At 37.5% G+C, this 18,647-nt stretch overlaps 1 protein-coding gene across 1 annotated transcript in view; it reads left to right on the forward strand.

The window, feature by feature from the left end:
• Window positions 1-11,582, forward strand: part of MAN1A1 (mannosidase alpha class 1A member 1) — a gene marked incomplete at its 5' end in the record, with an annotated part of 138,017 nt that extends 126,435 nt beyond the window's left edge. Inside the window, 4 exons of the mRNA XM_082302616.1 lie at window positions 3,924-4,143; window positions 4,979-5,151; window positions 10,509-10,624; window positions 11,267-11,582. Of these exons, the coding sequence (XP_082158742.1) occupies window positions 3,924-4,143; window positions 4,979-5,151; window positions 10,509-10,624; window positions 11,267-11,393 (636 nt within the window). The 3' untranslated portion in view covers window positions 11,394-11,582. The remainder of the gene's footprint in view (window positions 1-3,923; window positions 4,144-4,978; window positions 5,152-10,508; window positions 10,625-11,266) is intronic.
• Window positions 11,583-18,647: the final 7,065 nt, after the last annotated feature.

The following is an 18,647-nucleotide window of genomic DNA, read 5'->3' on the forward strand; positions in this document are numbered from 1 at the left end:
GAAAATTCATTTTTTCCCAAACCTGGTGGGGGAGGGGTGGTTGTAACCTGCTTTCTATCAGGGGATATTTTCCTCCAAATTTGTCCAAACCGGCACAATGTGCAGTTTGCAGTCCTGTAGTTGAAACAATTCCTAATGTCTCATGCACTGTGACAGATAGGCAAGGGCATAATTTTAACATGCAAACTCATGAGAAAGATGCCACTAGTAATACAAGGAGCACTTGAGTAACAATTCAAACTGTAAAAGGGACTGTTAGCGTTTCTAATTGAGTGCCCAAGCATTTATACAGTTGTTGCATCAAAGGAATAATTTCCCACAAGATGGAGAAAAAAGTAATTTGGCTGAAGGCTTTACTGCAGTGAGATCTGTAAGCAGAGCCTTAGGTAAAAGCTTAAAAAGAAAAATTGCCAGGAACTGTATCAGCCGTAAAAAGTTACTCTGGCTCTGAGAGTTTATGGGTACATGACATATTGTGTGCCATACCAGCTTTACATGTAGTAAATTTATTTCTTTAAATATCTGTAAAATGTTTATTTACCTTTAGTTTCCCTCTCCTTTTTTGTCCACTACAGCCTCAAATCAGGTTGTCTCAAATTTTTTTGTTTCAGTTTTTTTTTTCCCACTCCCAGGTAGCATCTTCTATTGCTCCCTTTGGTAACATATATTTGTAGCCACTTTTTCTCTTTCCAGCCTTTTCTGTTACACTGTCTCTCCACTCTACCTGATGGAAAGAAATAAATTACTATTTGAATTGCAGAAATACATTCTGGAATGAAATGAAATGAAATTTCCATTTATTTAAAAGAAAAAGTGTACCAGCTCCAAACAATTATGCCTCAGTGATGTATTTTCAACTAATCAAAGACCACATTCTTCTAGCTTTTTTGATTGTTTTCAGACACTGTATATTGGCTTATATTGAGGATATTAATTACAGTAAGAAGAAGTAATAATCTCCATAGTGATAAATATCACAGACTTATAGAATGATTTAGGTTGGAAGGGATCTAAAAGATCATCTCATTCCATCCCCCTGCCATGGACAGGGAAAGCTTTCACTTGCTCAGAGCCCCATCCAATCTGACCTTGAACACTTCCAGGGATGGGGCATCCACAACTTCTCTGGGCTATGAATTCCAGTGACTCACCATCCTCACAGGAAGGAACTTTTTTCTAATATCTCATCTAAACCTATCCTCTTCTAGTTTGAAGCCATTCTCCCTTGTTCTGTCACTACATGCCCTTGTAGAAAGTCCCTCTCCATCTTTCCTGTAGTCTCCCTTTGGGTACTGGAAGGCCACAACTAGGTCACCCCAAAGCTTTCTCTTCTCCAGGATGAATCATCCCAATTTTGTCAGCCTTTCCTCATGGGAGAAGTGCTACCTCCCTCTACCTGATCTGAAAACAGTGCAGGAAGGAATTATTTGTAGTTGGGGAGCAAGTTGCAGTAGACCTGCAATTCAAATAAATGTGTCCCTTGAAATGAGTATGTAATTATATCAAAATAAAAATAAATTGATTTTAAGTACGAAATTCAGACTCAATTGTACCAGACAGAGCTTTTCACTTGGGTGGATCTTTGTCACCATACTACATATTCTCCTTTTATGATAATTTGTTTTACTCACTTGATTTCCCTGCCAGAACTACACCCAAAGCACTGCAGACAGCAAGTAGCATTTCCCTATGGGGACGTAACCCTTCCTTCCCATCCTGCTCTTAAACTTCAGGTTTCATGTCTAGGTACAAATGCTTAGTGACCTAGCATGCCATTAATGAAGACATACACACTGGTATAGGTATTATCTAGCACTCAGGGACCCAGGACTGTACAAAGCATGGCAAGGCAATCTGAGAGGCTGTAATATATCTAATAACTACCTCATAAAAGTAGCTTTAAATAAGGTGGTTACATAATAAAATAACTTTTAATAGACATATGTACTAGTTCTTAATAGACCTCATTTTTAAAACCGAGATGATTTGCTTTACTAAACACAAATACTTAAATTGGAAATATATTTTTATTTTGTGACGTTCTTGGTATCAATCAGCATCAATTTGTTAGTTTCTTAACACCAGTTTGTTAGAATAATTTTAAAACTCTTGGAAGTCATCTTTTTTTAGCCTGAACTCTAATCTTGAGCTAAAAGAGGGGAAAAAAACTTCACAAATACTAATTGATATCACAAAATCCATTTTTATACTACAAGAGTCAACTCTGATCTAGTTAAGATAGTTCAAAAGTGCATCATTGCTGTTACGTCTGTCAGATACAGTAATATTTGATTCTGTTTTTCAGCCATTACTTTCTAAAAAAACTGCAATATAGGTAAATTTAGTTATCAATCTATTTTTATAGTTGTTTATTTTTTAAATAAATTCTGACCCAACAGCTAAGTGACCAGTAGAGTTATTGCCTATTTTCAGAACTGTTGTTTTGGTGAGATGGGAGATACCATGCTGAAAGGTTACATGAAATGTCATTAAAGTTTTTGCTTTCTGAACTTGGTTTTAGGTGGCTTGCTGTTAGAATGCCCAAACAGGTCTGAAAGCTATTTCCCACAGACTTATTGTGTCTTTTCTCACCTTTCCCCTTTCACATCTAATTCCTCTTTTTATAGGTTAAATTATGCAGGATTTTTAAAGCAGAATTTGTTTAAAGCACAGGAATTTTCATTATTTACTTCTGCTCTAAAATTTAAGTATGTTTTCCAGTACGTACATAGTGCTAAAAACATACAATCAAGGAGGCAACAAAGGGTGGAGGAGTTTTCTGAGCTAATAGTGGCTCTGGATCTGGGCAGAAAACACCCTTACTAAGTGCTTTGCACTAATATTACTGGAAAACGAAGTATAGTTTTCAATGTAATGTTCTTGGCAGAAAAAAAATACACATGTAAAAATTGTAGTTATTCTGCTGATGCTTCTAATTTAGAGAGGATTTTTTCATGCTTATAGGAACAACCTTTACAAATGCTTAAGTGGGGAGAAGTAACTACAATCACTACTTTCTCTTTATAAAACTTGTTTAAAAATCCTGGCATTTTTATTAATAGTTGCCTCTAGTGATATTTTTTAATGGTTCTTCTCTTGCATAATGCATATTGAGTACTGGTTTTGGATCTTACAATTTTAGCAGAAGGACCAGAGCACTGATGGATAACTGAATGTATGACAGTTATTTATCTCCTCTCCATTACCCTTTAAAGAATAATACCTTACTTTCTCTGTGGGCTTCTAATTAATGTGCTCTTCTGCATCTCCTCTGTTGTTTGAATCACCAACTTCCAGTTCTCTCTGGATTTGTGTATTTTTATTCTGCTTAGGGGTTTTTTTACAGAGATCTCAGTGAGACCTTGCTCTTGATTGATAAGTAGAGGATTTCAGTCTGGGAGGGGAAACCCACTGGACTTTGGGAATGCCATCTAGACTCAGACGCCTAACATCATTCACTGCACGCACTGAGTCAAATGTTTTGAATATGAGTTATGACTGCATATAATTTACGTGAAGTTATATCAATAACCATCTCCTTTAAGTCAGAATTCAAATGGGAAATACAGAATCTGAAGTGATGGCTAATCACCATTGAAAGTTAAATTACCTGAAACTGCTCAATGTAGAAAGGGGAAAAACTAAAATAATTCAAAATTTGAAGTGTATTTTGTAGGTCTTTCCAACATTTTTGTAAAATGTACCCTGTAAACTGCTCAAAGTTGAAGCAAAATTAGTCATCTTTACTGATGTATGTTAATCTGCCTTGTTTTGGCTTCACTTTGAAGTTATGCTGACTCATATTATCCATTGCATTTTATGAGCAAAGGCAAGACAGAGCAAAAACAACCAACATAAAAGACAGCTTTGTCCTTTGCACTTAACCAAATGGACCTTTGGTTTGAAATCACGTCCCTTTGCAGGCCATAGAGACCCACCTCATCCGAAAGTCAAGCGGGGGCCTGACGTACATTGCCGAGTGGAAGGGCGGATTGCTGGAACACAAGATGGGACACCTCACTTGTTTTGCTGGAGGCATGTTTGCTCTGGGAGCAGACGGAGCACCCAGTGACAAGACAGGCCATCACATCGAGCTGGGTGCTGAAATTGCCAGGACTTGCCATGAATCCTATGATCGTACACGTGAGTTCCATATTGCAGACTTTGGCTGCACAGCTTGCCTTCGCAAAGGCAGTCACTGGTATTTTTGCATAAAGCTGAATGAAAATTGTTGCCTGGTGAGAGCTGTTCATCCTTTCTGAGCAAATGCTGCCTTGCTTTAAGAGTAACTTTTTAAATGGCTGCTCTGTTTTGTAAATAATTTCTGTGCACCTGTAGTAATTAACATGAAAGTTACATAATAGTAATTAACCAGCTTTTTTCACTATGCCAATTTCTGCATAGCTGAATGCAAGTAAGAGTTGGAATCTGTTCATTTATGCATCAATATAGCTGTTGTTCGTGTTTTATGCACAGAAGAATATTTTACACTCGGTTCTGTTCATACAATGCTGCAAACAATAGAATTGCATGAAGAAAGTGGATTTCTGTGCAGGAAATTTCTTTAGATTTTATTGTCGTCTTATAGAAATAACCCTGGCAGCATTTCAGGTGCCAGCGTGTATTTTCCAGTTTGATATAGAAAAGTAAATATCCTCATCTTTTTAGCAAAATTTCACTTGTTGCTAGTTACATGAAGTCTTCCAGAAGGGAAATGCTAGCATTGCCGTTCAAACTGTAGCTGCCATTTAAAGCATTGGTGAAGAACAGCTCTCTCCTACTCCAAATTATTTATAAAATATTAAAAACAGGAGGTGCTGCAGGATCTTTCATAAATTACGCGGTTTTGGGTATATGGCTTTGTGCCTCATAGAAGGCTAGTGTGATTTGGTAATTTTGTGGGTTTGATTTGGTATGTTACATGATTTGAAACCTTTTTTAATGCCTTTATTTTAGTCAGTGCTTTTATATTGTCTAGGCATGAAACTGGGACCAGAAGCCTTCAGATTTGATGGTGGTGTTGAGGCCATTGCTACAAGGCAAAATGAAAAATACTACATCCTACGACCAGAAGTCATAGAGACCTACATGTACATGTGGCGGCTCACTCACGATCCAAAGTACAGGCAGTGGGGATGGGAAGCTGTTGAGGTAATGTTCTATTGGACTTCTTGTTGTTAAATCCTAGTAATCTTGTTAAGTGAGCTATTGAATGATACCTGGATATTGTTCAGCAGTTGCAGAGTAAATATTTGTTTTAAATCAGTGATATCAATTCAGATTTCCGGGGATTCTTTTGCTAAATAGATGAACTAACATCATTTTGACAAAATCAAATACTGCTGATATTGTATAATAGAAAAGTACCTTGTGATTTCTCCTTCTTAAATACTTCTAGGATTAGGGGTCACATTTGGGTGTACTGTCCAAGATGTTGAGTGTTGCTGCATGTGAATGGAAAGTGCAAACGTGTGTCGGATTTGAGCCTTGGATATGGAAATAAGTTTTATGAAATGTATTTTCAGTAATTGTAAGAAGGTGATTTTAATTAAGGTAACAAAGGCCAGGATGAAGGACTAGATAGTACCAAACGTTTAAAAACCATGTCACTTTTAAGAAGCATAGGTTGTTTGGACAAAACTCCCTAAATGATAGCAATCTCTTCTAGATCTGATTTTTTTTGTCCTGCTGGCCTTTCAGCTTCAACCAGTCATGCTGAACCGAGCTATTTGTGTTTGTCTGGCACAAGCCTTCCAAAAGGGCAGCTAGTCTGCACTGCGAAAAATTGGCTTGCCAAATCCATTGTTTCCCTTATTTCAGCAGTTAATCTACTCTTACTGTTAAGGTAGAGAGCCTTTAGATTTACCATGTTTCATCCTCCAGGTATGGGTCCTTATTACACTCCTCTGGAGTTCACTTGTGTCCTCCTCACACTGATGTTGCTCTTGCTAAATTATCTGGGATCTGACAGGAAGTACAGCAAGCTGAAGAACATTATTTTTCTGGCTCTGCATACCTAAAAAAAAATGAAAAAAAAAATCCAAACTCTCTGCAATATTTTGTTCACAGTGACCTCTTCTGTGCAGGGGTATTGCTTTCCAGGATTTCAAAAATGTCCTGTATGTCACTTTACCCAACACCTCTTGCTTCTAGAAGTGTATGATTACAACCTTCTTGAAGGGGCTTACACCAGTAGTTACAGAAGGCTGCTCTACTCTAAGGGTAAAACATGTAGACTTGGTGTCCTACAATTTCTCATCCCTAAGGGACCCTACTAGAGAGCTGTTACCCCATAAATGCAAATCCCTCCACGGCAACCAAGATCTGTAAATGTATTCAGTATTCACTGTGTAGATACTGATCGTATCAGAAATGTTGTGCAAATGCTGTTGAGCATTGTGGAAAAAAGGGTGTTTCAAGTTTTGTAATTAGATATCCTTGAGGAATTAAATTTAAAGCAAAATCTGCTTTCCAAAAAAGAATAGTAGTATTAACTATACTTATACTCTCAAACTTTTTGTCTGAATATTCATGATTGTTCCATACCTACAGTGAGCACTGTATTCAGCTAGGTAGAGTGTAGTTATTTAGGGCACTGTATTTCCCTCCCTCAAGTGTTGGCTCTGTGGTCCTGAAACAATGGGCTTCTGAGTTAATAATTCCAAAGCAATTGGGGTTTTAAAACCTCTAATTTAGAGAGCTGTTCCCTTACTTTCTTCTTTGCTAACACCACCCATAGGCACACTTTTTACTACTGGAATCTTCCCAGGCAGATTATAATTGGCATATTTACAATGGCTGCTTATGGAAGTCATCCCATCAGGCTTCAGCAATGCCAACTGTTCCTTCTCCAGGAGGTGTTTTTCCTGACTCATTGTTACTGCCCACACTGATAACATTGTTATAAACAATTGAAATGTTTTCCTTATTATTATTCTTTACCCTGTTGGTTCAGTTTGTTTGTTTCTTTCAAGTTGGTACACTTGTTTACCTTCTTCTCACTCCCCACGTGTTCCTTGTTTAACATTCTTGTGGTTATTCTCAATCTGGCTCTAACACAGCCTGTGTGTGGGAGATGCAGCTCGTCCCATTCTGCCCAGGATTCTTCCACTGTCCTAATGTGCAGTTGGGTGCACTTACAGCTTTCCAGAAGTTATGCAGTCAATTGTAGCTTTAAAATAATTTTTCTTCCTGTTCTCTCCTGGTGTTTATAGCCATACAGCTCTACCTGATACAGTATTTTTTGTTACAGCACATATCATGCTACCTTACCATAACTATTTCATAAATTCTGTTCCCTCTTGCTCCTTGATGTTGCCGCAAAGAGCACATCACCCTTTCTGTCCTTGGGGAAGTTCCCAACCACTGAAGGTTGTTGGTTTAATTACCAGCACCTGTTGCACAAAGGGGAACCTGAGACTGAAACAAGAAAAAAGAGGAAACGAACAATCAGACCATTTGGGTTTTGTCCAAAAAAAGTTGTTCTTCAGGTGTTTTGTGTCCATTTGCAACTCATTACTCTGGCAATAAGAACTCATTAGGTTTGTTTCCCAGTAGCCTTGTAGTAGAAAAGGAGGCTGTTTTAGAGTCATGACTTCTAAACTCTCTGACAAGTCTCTTAAGTCTTTCTCTAACTTTATAGACCAAAAAATATGCTATAGCCTCTCCTTTTTTTCTTTGTGAATTTGCTTTGCTGCTTTGAGTCCAAGATAATTTTGTATGTACTTCAGCAGCTGGAGAAAATGCAGTTATGACCACCAGCAATATCCACTGTTACTGAGTCAGAAAGGTTTTATCAGCTTAGCTCATGAAAGCCTCCCTTTCTGCATTATAAATGTGGCACATATTTTAAATTCGTAACACTTCCTTTGTTTTTCCCCTTTATGATAGTTTGAGTCTGTCAGCCAGTTTTCACTGTGCTTGATGTTTTCCATTACTGTAGCATAACTGATCCTAGCCACCCTCCTTTTCCGAGAACTACTAATTTAAAATGTGTTTGATTGTTTCTTCCTGCCCACCACTACCCCCTGTCACTGTAAACATCACTGTACTCTGAAATTGCAGGAAGGGGCACAAAAGCCCATCACTGCCAGGATGGTTGACAACCTAGAGCTTTTTATCTTACTAATCCTGCAGGTGGATGTCCTCTTACTTTAGTTACGTGGAAAGTAGCTTTGAGGGATGAGATGCTTCATATTTGCATCGATACCACCAGAAAGCCAACATGAGGCAAGTTAACCCCTTAGTTTACATCACAGCAATGCCTTCAGGTACCTTTATGATGCCTCTGAACTCAAAGAAGGCTCTAAATACATTAGAGAATAGAAATGCAGTTTGCTTTTATTTTACCTCACCCTGTTTAGAAAGCAGATATTTCCTTGCATAGCAGCCTTATCCTTCAAGTTCTGCTTCTGCTGTGCCTTGAAAAACATCATCTTTTGTTTGACATTGAAAATCCAGACACAGATGCAGCATTTTGAATTCATTGCAGTAGACAAGAGGGAAGGAATACCAGCCAGAAGAAATTACTTCTTTAAACTTAAGTATATTTGTCATTTAGTAAAAGTGTCCAGGAAAATTAAAGAACCTAAAGACACATAAGAAAAGATAAATAGGCTATTATATTTTAAAGGATCTCTTCTGGAGAAAAATCCCTTTTAAATATACAAGAGGCAGCTTACTCTCTAGTGAAAACTAAGGAGAGCCTAACATGCAAGCCAAATGTGTGCAGACAGCTACAGGGACTCCAGGAATATCAAGGACGTTTAGGATATCTACTCACAGCAAAACACAGATCTTAAAGAGTCTTTAGAGCAGGGGAAGGTGATGAATACCTCAGTAATTATTAGTGACTTTGCGTCCCATCTGCCATCAGAAAATACTTACTCTGCCTGGTTTAGATATATCCTCTGCCATGTTTTTCCTTGTGTGTTTTGAAATGCAGCATCTTTCCCTAAATAAAATCTACACACCTGTACTCACTTCAGTGGTATTTGTAGTAACTTCAGGAAGGGAGGAACTAGTCACCTCCTGGCTCTGTTGCAGGTTGGATAAAGCCCCAGGTATTTCTGCCTTAAAGTTGTTGCTCCAATACCATCTCCACAGCAAACACCCTGTTTCAAAGTAGTGTGGTCCTGAGTGAATGTAGTAATCCACCATCCTTACTGTCATTTTCATTGCCAGAAGTTATTTAGGGTTAAGTAGCATTTTCTGGATTTGTTTTTGAATAAAGAGTTGTTCTAAATATAATCATCTTAAATTCTCTCTACTCCTTCATTATACTGCATGATACCAGAGAGTTACTGGAAAACAGAACAAGAAAAATTAAGAGAGTAACAATACTTGTAGCCTTGTTAAATAGGTCAGTTATAAAGAAAAAAAGATTAATTAGTATTTTTAAATATAGTAGTGATAAGATATCCAGTACCAAGGTATTGGATAGCAATGTATTTAAAGAAGTTATGGCTCATATATAGGCATGTGGGTACCACCTTTCTAATACAAACACCTGTCTAAGGTAAAGAAAAGCTACAAAGTTTATTGAATAGTCTCACTGTATATATCTTCTCCAGTTCCAGCATCTTTTTTACCCTTTTATATACACACTTCATTGGATCTTTTTTCTCCTTCAAAAATATGTCTCCTTCAAATATAGGACATTCCTGTGGGCAGAAAAGAAATTGTATTTTTAGGTGGCCCGTGTACTCCTTTTTATTGTGAAATAGGAATCAGTCATCTGTTTTACACCTTTTAACTGAATACAGAGTTTGGAAACTAGCTACAGAAAAACACATTGTTATTGTTACAGCTAAATTATGGCGTGTTAAGTCCTGGCTTTCTGTCTACTCCTGTGTAACAGACAAAGCTTTTTCAGAGAGGTAGCAAAGAAAAATGCGACTGCTGCAAAAAAGAAATTCAGTCAGAGCCCAATTTCAGTGGTTTCCCATTGGAAAATTAAATAATTGCAAAGAGAAGCCATACAACTTACACAGAAAATGGAGAGTTGCCTTTCCTTTTTTTGAGGGGACTTGCAGGAGGTAAGAAAAAGACTGATCTTTAGTATGGTGTACAATTATGTCACAATCATTTTAAGTACCAAAATATGACCAGGAAAGGTATAGGTAATACAATTTCCAAAGGCTGAGAGGTTGGGAGAGAAAGGCTATTGTTACTCCTATTAAAAAGAGGAAAAAGAGTATGAGTTAAAGTCCATATGTTTAAATGTCTTTAAATCCTTATATCCATATATCTTTCCTTCTGAAAGCTGGTTTTTGTTCACTTTTTATTCACTTATTATTTTTCTTCGCTTCCTAAATGTAAAATTAGACAGGTGTGCCCATGTCTTTTTTTAAAGAGTTTTCTATCTAGAGCTTTACCAAGTTTTCATCTCTTTATCAAAAAAATTGTGGCAATTGTTTTTTGCTAATTTTATTATCAAAAAAAGAAAAACTGTCAAATTATTAATTTTATTAATCCCACTCATTCGGGTGTTTTCTTCCCTGCTTCAGGCACTGGAAAAACACTGCAGAGTAGATGGTGGCTATTCTGGCATTAGAGATGTTTATAACAATCACGAAAGCCATGACGATGTGCAGCAAAGTTTCTTCCTTTCAGAGACACTCAAGTAAGTTAAGAAAGTTGACTTTCATTAATGTGAAGTAGTTCTATGTATCATCCTTACAGATAAGTATTTATCATTACTACCCTTAGCACTCACATAACAAAATCTGAGTGAAATAGCAGAGCTCTTCTTAGGTGACAGGAGGCCAAATTGCCTTTTATTTTCTCCCAATCTGTGTCAATAAATTAAATTCCCTGACTTCTGGAAATTATCTTTACTTCTTATAAAGGTACTTGATAGTTTTTGCCAAATTGCATCTCATATCTTTGATAGGATCTAATTATATGTGCCAGCACTAATCAAATTGACTAGACAGAGAACTTATCAGACTTATATTGCATACTTTTCATTTTAAAACTATAGAAAAAAAAGAAAAAATCAACTTCCATGGAAAGCTTGCGGGGTCTGTTAAGAGAGAAAACCAAAAGCTTTCATTATCTATCATCATCTTCATTAACGAGGTCAAAGTTTTGTCTTGATCTCTTCAGTTCTGGGTTGTTTTTTTTTTTTTGCTGTGCAAGAAAAAATCAGTCATGCCATCTCAACAGGAAGTTTAATACTCAGGTAAATGAAATATGAATTAATGTTTTCCTGAAAATAACTTCCCTGATGTGGTCTCATTTCCTGCTTTTTTTTTCCTGCCAGGTACCTGTACTTGCTGTTTTCTGACGATGATCTTCTTCCATTTGAGCACTGGGTCTTCAACACAGAGGCTCATCCTTTCCCTGTTCTTCGCAAAGATGATGGGAATAAAGAAGAAAACCAGAAATAGATGAAGATTAATTTATACTTTTTTCATTCCTTTTGTTTCCAGGACTTGGGCACATGATTTGGTTTTAAATTCCTGAGTTAAATTTTTAAATCAAGTGTTTTGCAGTCTGTTTTTTTTAACAGTAAATATTTATGAATGGACCCAGTTAATTATGATAAAACCTCAATCTTCTAATTCAGATTAATAACTTCTTAGAAGTGAAATAGGATATCTTCCCAGATTCTGTTAGGCTGCAGTGTCATTTTGGCCTAAAAGAGCAGAGGGTCTGCATGTTACTAGTTTCCTGTTATGCTTTTAATTTGACTGCAAAATTCTTTTCTCCTCTGTGAGGAGATGTATGCTTTAAGCTGTAATATTTTGCCATGTTGCAAAAAGCCATATTGAATTAAGTATAAAGAGCTTTTTCCTTTCTTTTTTTTTTTTTGTTTGTTTGTTGGTTTTTTGTTGTTCTATGTTAATTTGTTTTGTGTGTCATCCAGGACAAATCTTGTGACTGTGACAGCCTCTTCTTATGCGGGTCTATCATTACTTGGTAAAGTATCTGATGTATTTCATTGTCAATGAAGTCTACATAGGGGTATTCTCATCTCATGCAGACACAACTCTGAAACTGCAGTATAAGTTGAAGTTAGATTAAGCTAGTTTCTATGGATTTAGCACATTAGTTAGCAGACCTTAGTTTTTCAGGTTTTGATTAGAATATTGTAATAGAAGAAATTGTTTCCTCCCTTTTCTAAGTGGTGTTATTCCTATGTCTTTAGTCAAGCTACTATGGAATAAAATAAGGTAGCCATTTCATATTAAGAAAGGGACTATTAACCTTCTTTATATATCTAGTCCAGTAGTTTTCATTTGGTTGGTTGGCAAAAAAATACTCAATGACATTTTCCTGGAAGCTGAGAATTATATCAGATACAATTTGTTGGTTTTTCTGTTACTTTTGTAAAGATTTAGGTGGGTTCAGACTTGACACCAGGCTTGATAGCTAATTGTCACAAAGCAGTTTAATGTATCTGTATGAATAAAGGTAGACGTTCAGATGCCTTGAAGAAAACCTGCCTCCTCAAAAAAGATAAGTCATTCAGAGAGGAAGTTATCCTGAATTGAACTAAAACTTTCTGACAACACTGTCTTGTTTAAAGTAATGGAAATGCAATGTGCTTAAAAAATATTCCCTAGAGTAGAGACCTGGCTTGCTAAGAAAGGTAAGAGCTTTGCCAAAAATGTTTTGCTCTGTGGCATCACCAAAGGGAAAAAGAAATGAGGCATGATTAATTCCTGTTTCTACTTGGTTTGAAGTGGTTTACATGATTTTTGAGTCTACCTGTGTTTTCATTTAGTGATGGGATGACTTCCATACATTTCAGGTAGGAAACACCTGGCTTCCCATTCTGAGAAAGAACATATTCATTGATTGGACTGCAGTGAAACAAATCTGGTTCTGAATAGTGACCATCTTGAATGGTATCTAGTAAGATAGCTCACATGTCCAGCATTGCTAATCACAGCTGAGGGAACACATTTGTTTCGGCTTTACAGAGTTACCTTTTTTTTTTTTAAATCTTCACTTTTTTTTCTATACTGATAGAAATATGAAGTGGACATTTTCTTAAGTAGAAGCCAAAAATAACTAATTACATTTGTATATATAGCAGCTGGAAGCTGACCCATAGAGTTTGCCCCAGAGTCAGTGAAGACAGCTCAGCCTGTCTGCCTCCCCTGCTGACAGAGGAGATGGCACATGCCACATGAGCTGCCAAAGACGTTGGTGTAGGGGGCAAGGCAAGGACCTGCTGATGCTCCAGCACAGGCTTGGCAGAGCTGAGCATTCCTAGATGGGAGTTACTGGGGCAGCCTGGTGAGCCTGGGCCACCCAGCACTGGGAGAATGGATAGAAATGGATGGGCAGGTAAAAGCCTGCTTACACAGAGCCAGCACAGCAGCTCACAACTTTTTGCTTTACTGGTTTTTTTTTTATTATTTTCTTTTTTTAAATATGGATTCCCTTATGTTACAGCAGGTTTCTGAAAGAAACCAAGCAAGGATGAAGTCTTGGCTCTCTCCTCTTTTCAAAACAGAAATTCTACTGATTTTGATTCTGGTTTTTTTTGTAACATTGGAGGACTATACTTCCTTGTATTTCTTTATAAAAAGTATTTATAAGGGAGATTTTTTTTCCACCACAAAGAAGTTATAGCTGTGAATAAAACCAAAATTTTTCTTCTTTTTAACATGTAACAATAATTACTTTTCTCTTAGTTATGTTTATTGGGTCACCTGCTGCTGCTGCCTCCCACCTGCATGTGCTGCTTTAGACCTCATAACTGCAAAAACTCAGAAATAGTCTTTGAGAAGTGTGTTTTCTAAGCCACTTTCTACATGGTTTTTTTAAGCAAGGTTTGCTTACCCCCTGCTGTCTGTAGTGATCTTGCTGGGACATAGCAAGTTGAAGGGAAGAGTAGAGAACCAGACAGCTCTTCTCCATGTTTCAGAAAGCAGGCTCCAATCACACAGCTCTGTGTGTATTGGGTCTTATGGACTTAAATATGAGCATCATGGCTGTTTCCTTGTAATACAGACATTTCATATGAGTTTTTCTTAGTGTGGGAGTTAGGGTGATTTGAAAGAGCACAAATTTGATGTGACTGGTATTGGGATTCAGGTTGTATGTACAAACTGCACTATACTGTACTTTTTGTAAACTAATGTAAGTAGACAAGAAGATTGTACAACATGTAGATCTGCCAACTGTAAGAAAAAACTTTTCATAAACTGAGAATATATCAATTTTTCTTTTTTTTTTTAAATAACCCCAAAACACCAAAGTTAGAGCAATCATTTTGGAACAGTCCATATTTACCACTGCTCATTAGATCAGCAAGATAACATGCATTTTAATTCCCATTCACTTAACTAACTTCATGGAAGTGGCTAGTGATGGTGACTTTGTGTTCCCAGTCATTTGTAAGTGCAAAAGAAATTGTTTATTTTCGGGGGGGGAGGGGAGAAGACAGGGATATGGACAGATTATCTTATTGCATAAAGACTGCCCACACTTCTTCCATTTCCTTGTAGCATAATAATGCATTTAAATCTGCATATGTTGAGTCCCACTTTAACTGGCACCAACATTGTTTCACAGGGAAAAAAAAGTTTTTGATTGTGAGATAAGTATTGCATATGTGTTAGTTATACACAGATTTTTGCAATGCCCAATGGCTCACTGTTTCTATGGTGACTTCATACATATCCATTTCTATCATGTATTTAAATTGGTTTTGATTTGTACATATTCCATTTAGTCTTTTAATCTTTATATAAATTGAAATTATGGAATACATAATAGATCAAGATGCTTAATTTTTAAGAACTTATATTTGTAAAAATTTCTCTATTGTGAATAAAGTCTTTTAATATATCTGTTCAACTGGTTATAGTTTTTCTTATATGTGTGGAGAAGTAACTACAGGATTCTGCTGCATATTCTGGTTTGGCTGCTGTACTCACAAATTTTTGTCAGTACTCTGTGTACTTGTTAAGATGCTGTTCTTAATTAATGTCAGTGTATAGAATTTCTACCACTGAAATAAGTTTCTAGGAATTTTTGTCAACAAAATTCAGCATATTAAATGTATTTTGGTAGAAAGTGAGCCTGCTAATGAAAAGAGAGAAGCTGGGAATTGGGAGGTGGCAGGCAATAAACACAGTGAAGGTCGGTCACTACAATTCATGTTCTGCACAATACAAGTGGGCAAAGCTGAATGGCATTTAGGAGCAAACAGCTCAGTGGAGATGACAAGGCTGTCACAGTGTCCAGTGTTACATGACCATGTAATGAAATCCTGTCGTTAGCCCATGCTCCAGAGGAGAGGGAAACAGTTGTCATAGGAACTGTAACTATATTTTGTTTCAGAAGGACATTAAGATTTCCAATCTAAATATTGAAATAACAGCTACACCTCCTGGATAACCTTGTTTTCTCTGTTTAGTAGAAAGCCTCCTCCCAAGACGATACTGAAATAAACTGCTGTGGTTTTACAGAACAGTCTCAGTAGTATCAATTTCTGTCAAAGGACTTACTCATTAGACCTGCTTAAATAATTTTTAAGGGTAGCTCTGACATTTTGTCAGCAGTTGGGGTTGTGCAGCTGCACAGTGCAGTCCTTGGGGCAGTCAGCAGACAGTGCCCTCCTGCACTGGCTCCAGGACTAGACAAAGTGCTACATACAAGGCAAACTTGAACTAATGCAAACCTTCCTGCAGACTGTGATGCAGAAGAAATGTAAATGCAAGCCTGGGTTAGAATTTCAACCAATTCAGTCTCCTTAATTGGATGCTTGGTGTGGTTTGTTTTCTGCAGGGAAAAAGGGGACTAGGACTGAGTTGACAATTAGTCAAGACAAACAGGATTTACCCCATTTGCATTGCCCTGTGGCCTTGCTCTATCACAAGAGGAACTCAGCGCTCACATGACAGCATCTGCTATGGAAACAGCCCTTCATTTGATCCGCCTTAATCTTGGGATTAGTCTGTCCTGGTTGATCTCAAATGCAGGAGGAGAGATTATACATCAAAAAGCAAACTGCCAAACCCAGGAAATGGTCACTGAGACTCAGAGTTCCACTCTGCATACTGCAAGAAGAGATAAATCATGAGGTTTTGCTCTCTCCTGGGTTTATGCATTCATACATGCACAGAGCGGTGGATGGAACAAGTCCCACATCTGCAGAATCCAGCTAGAGCCCAGCAGGCTGTTAGCATTCAGCATTATTCAAAACCCTCATGTCTCAGGTATCTGCTCCTCTATCTGCACCAGCTCTCACTCACCTTGTAAATTCACCATAATAAACCCTCCCACTGGGAACCCCTCTAAAACTTTCACACTCTCTCCAAACTCAGTGCACATTTTGTGGCCAAGGTGTGGAAGGTTGTTTGCCTTCTACCTTCCCATACTGGCATTTTACAGGCCCCCTCTCATTATTAATATTTTATCCCTTCATTCCAATTGTGTGTTGCTTTCACATCAAAGTAGTACAGAGCTATTATTAGTCTTGAGCACCTCCAGTTAAAGAAAAACCACCAGTTGGCAGTGTGGTTTTAATGTACTGTAACATTCCTCTCCAAAAAAAAATACTATTGTCCATGTCTTACTTTAATCCCAAACCTGAACATTTGTCACTAAAATAGAAAAAGTGAGAGAACATGCAAACTCTATTTGTGTTTATATATTTACAGATCTAAGCAAACCTTACAACTATCCACTTCTGCCATAGGATTTGATAGACGGTAATATAGTTCTCAGTATCTAATTCTCACCTTTCTGTGTTCCAAAGCAAAAAATGAGGAGGCAACAGGGTCACACTGAAGTATATGAATATTTTCCATTAAAGCATTAATTGACTGGTCACAGTTGCAATTTGCTTGGGCAATCTTCCATCTTTATGTGCAGGGTATCACCAAAATGGGCTAACAGAGAAAAATTTCTTGCATCAATGAACATTTTTCTTTCTAAAAATAACTTCTATAGCAAGAAAACCAGCTCCATTTTAAGTCAGTGGCAAAATTGTTCACTTTAGCAAAGTCAATTTTTCACTCAGAGAAAATGATTTCATAGAATTTTACATGGAGACTTACGGAGTGGATACAGCTTAAGGAAGGCTTGAGGAAAAGGCAGCAGACATGCTACGTTTCTCTTTTCCTTCTTTTATTTTTTAATATCCTACAGATTATCTGTTTCTGAAGTATGGTTTAGACAATAAACACCATGTCTGAATTTATTCTCACTAAGCAAACTCTCCATCTTCTTATCAGAGCTGTTTTTCCCAGTGACAACAAATCAGTGACTGATTCAACTGATGCCTCGCTTCTTTAATTAAAGTGTGCATGTCCTGACATGAATAGCTTCAACAATATTTGAAGCTTTCTTTATCATTCTAAAATGTTTTAATAAATTACATATATACCACTCTGTTTCCAACACTGGCTTCCAATACACACAAAGCCAAATCTCCAGCTTTCATAATTTGCGTACAAAATCCTGCAGCTTCTTTCCATTTCTCAACAAAAATTTTGCAGCCGGACACAGTAGCGAGTTCCCATTTTGTGGGACTCCCTTAATTTTATGAAATATTCTGATGACTACTTACAAGCATGACATGAATATTATATGTTAAAATAGAGGTACACTTGTCAAACAAGAGACCATTTTGAGATGCATTATTAATAACGACCGGTTATACTCTATAGTGCCATAAAGCAAAGCAAGTTATGTAGACACATTCTCTTCGTGAAAGATTTACCTTTATTGTAAAAATTAAGTCACTGGGCAATTATTCAAACATGAAAAGGGCATAGAGAGATCAGTGGTGAAAAGAGTAGGGCAAAATGGGTCACTGAAAGCATTGGGTTGAAAGGAAGATGGTGAAGAGACAATGACGTAACTTATGAACAGGAACTGCTACACCAGGCAAGATGATCCATGAGAACAGTAAGGTACTTCAGAATGGAGGAAGAAAAGGAATCAGAGATAATGGGCATGTTTCACAAACTGGGCACTTCAAAAGAATCATCTTCAGACAGGCCAAGAATTGAAAAACACTTCCTTTCAAGGACTGAGGCTCACAGAACAGACATGCTACAGAGGGAAGCTGTAGTGTGCCTGTTCTGCATCTGCAGGGGCACCAACTTTGAAAACCATACATTGAAATCAGTCACTGGAAACATTTACTACAGCCAGAAATAAAAAAATTAAAAAACCATTCCCCAAGTATTGCCCTGCACTGCAAGATAGCCTCCTGTCCTCTCACAGCTCCAAAATTCCCCTGCCTCATCATGGTGTATTTATGTATCTCTATGCTTCCCCATGGTACAGGAGGCTAGAGGATGGCTGAACACCTGCCTGCCCATGGGCAGCAGTGAATTAATTCCTTGTTTTGCTTTGCTTGTGTGCACAGCTTCTGCTTTCCCTATTAAAGGGTCTTTATCGCAACCCACAAGTTTTCTGGCTTTCACTCTTCAATTCTCTCCTTGATCCTGCTGGTGGGGGAATGAGGGAGCGGCTGCCTGGGGTAAACCACAACACCAGGAAAAGTTGCAATTACTTGTGCATAGCTTTCCTTTCCTGGCTTATTAACACTCTGTCCTTAGCTTCTACACTTCACATTCACTTGAACCCCTCACTGGATTTACCCTTTTGCTGGGAGGTAGGAATCTAAAGGCATTCTTCAAGTAAATCACCTAGAGATGCACACAGAC

The sequence above is a fragment of the Coloeus monedula genome, assembly GCF_965178545.1.
Source record: "Coloeus monedula genome assembly, chromosome: 2".
NCBI lineage: Eukaryota > Metazoa > Chordata > Aves > Passeriformes > Corvidae > Coloeus > Coloeus monedula.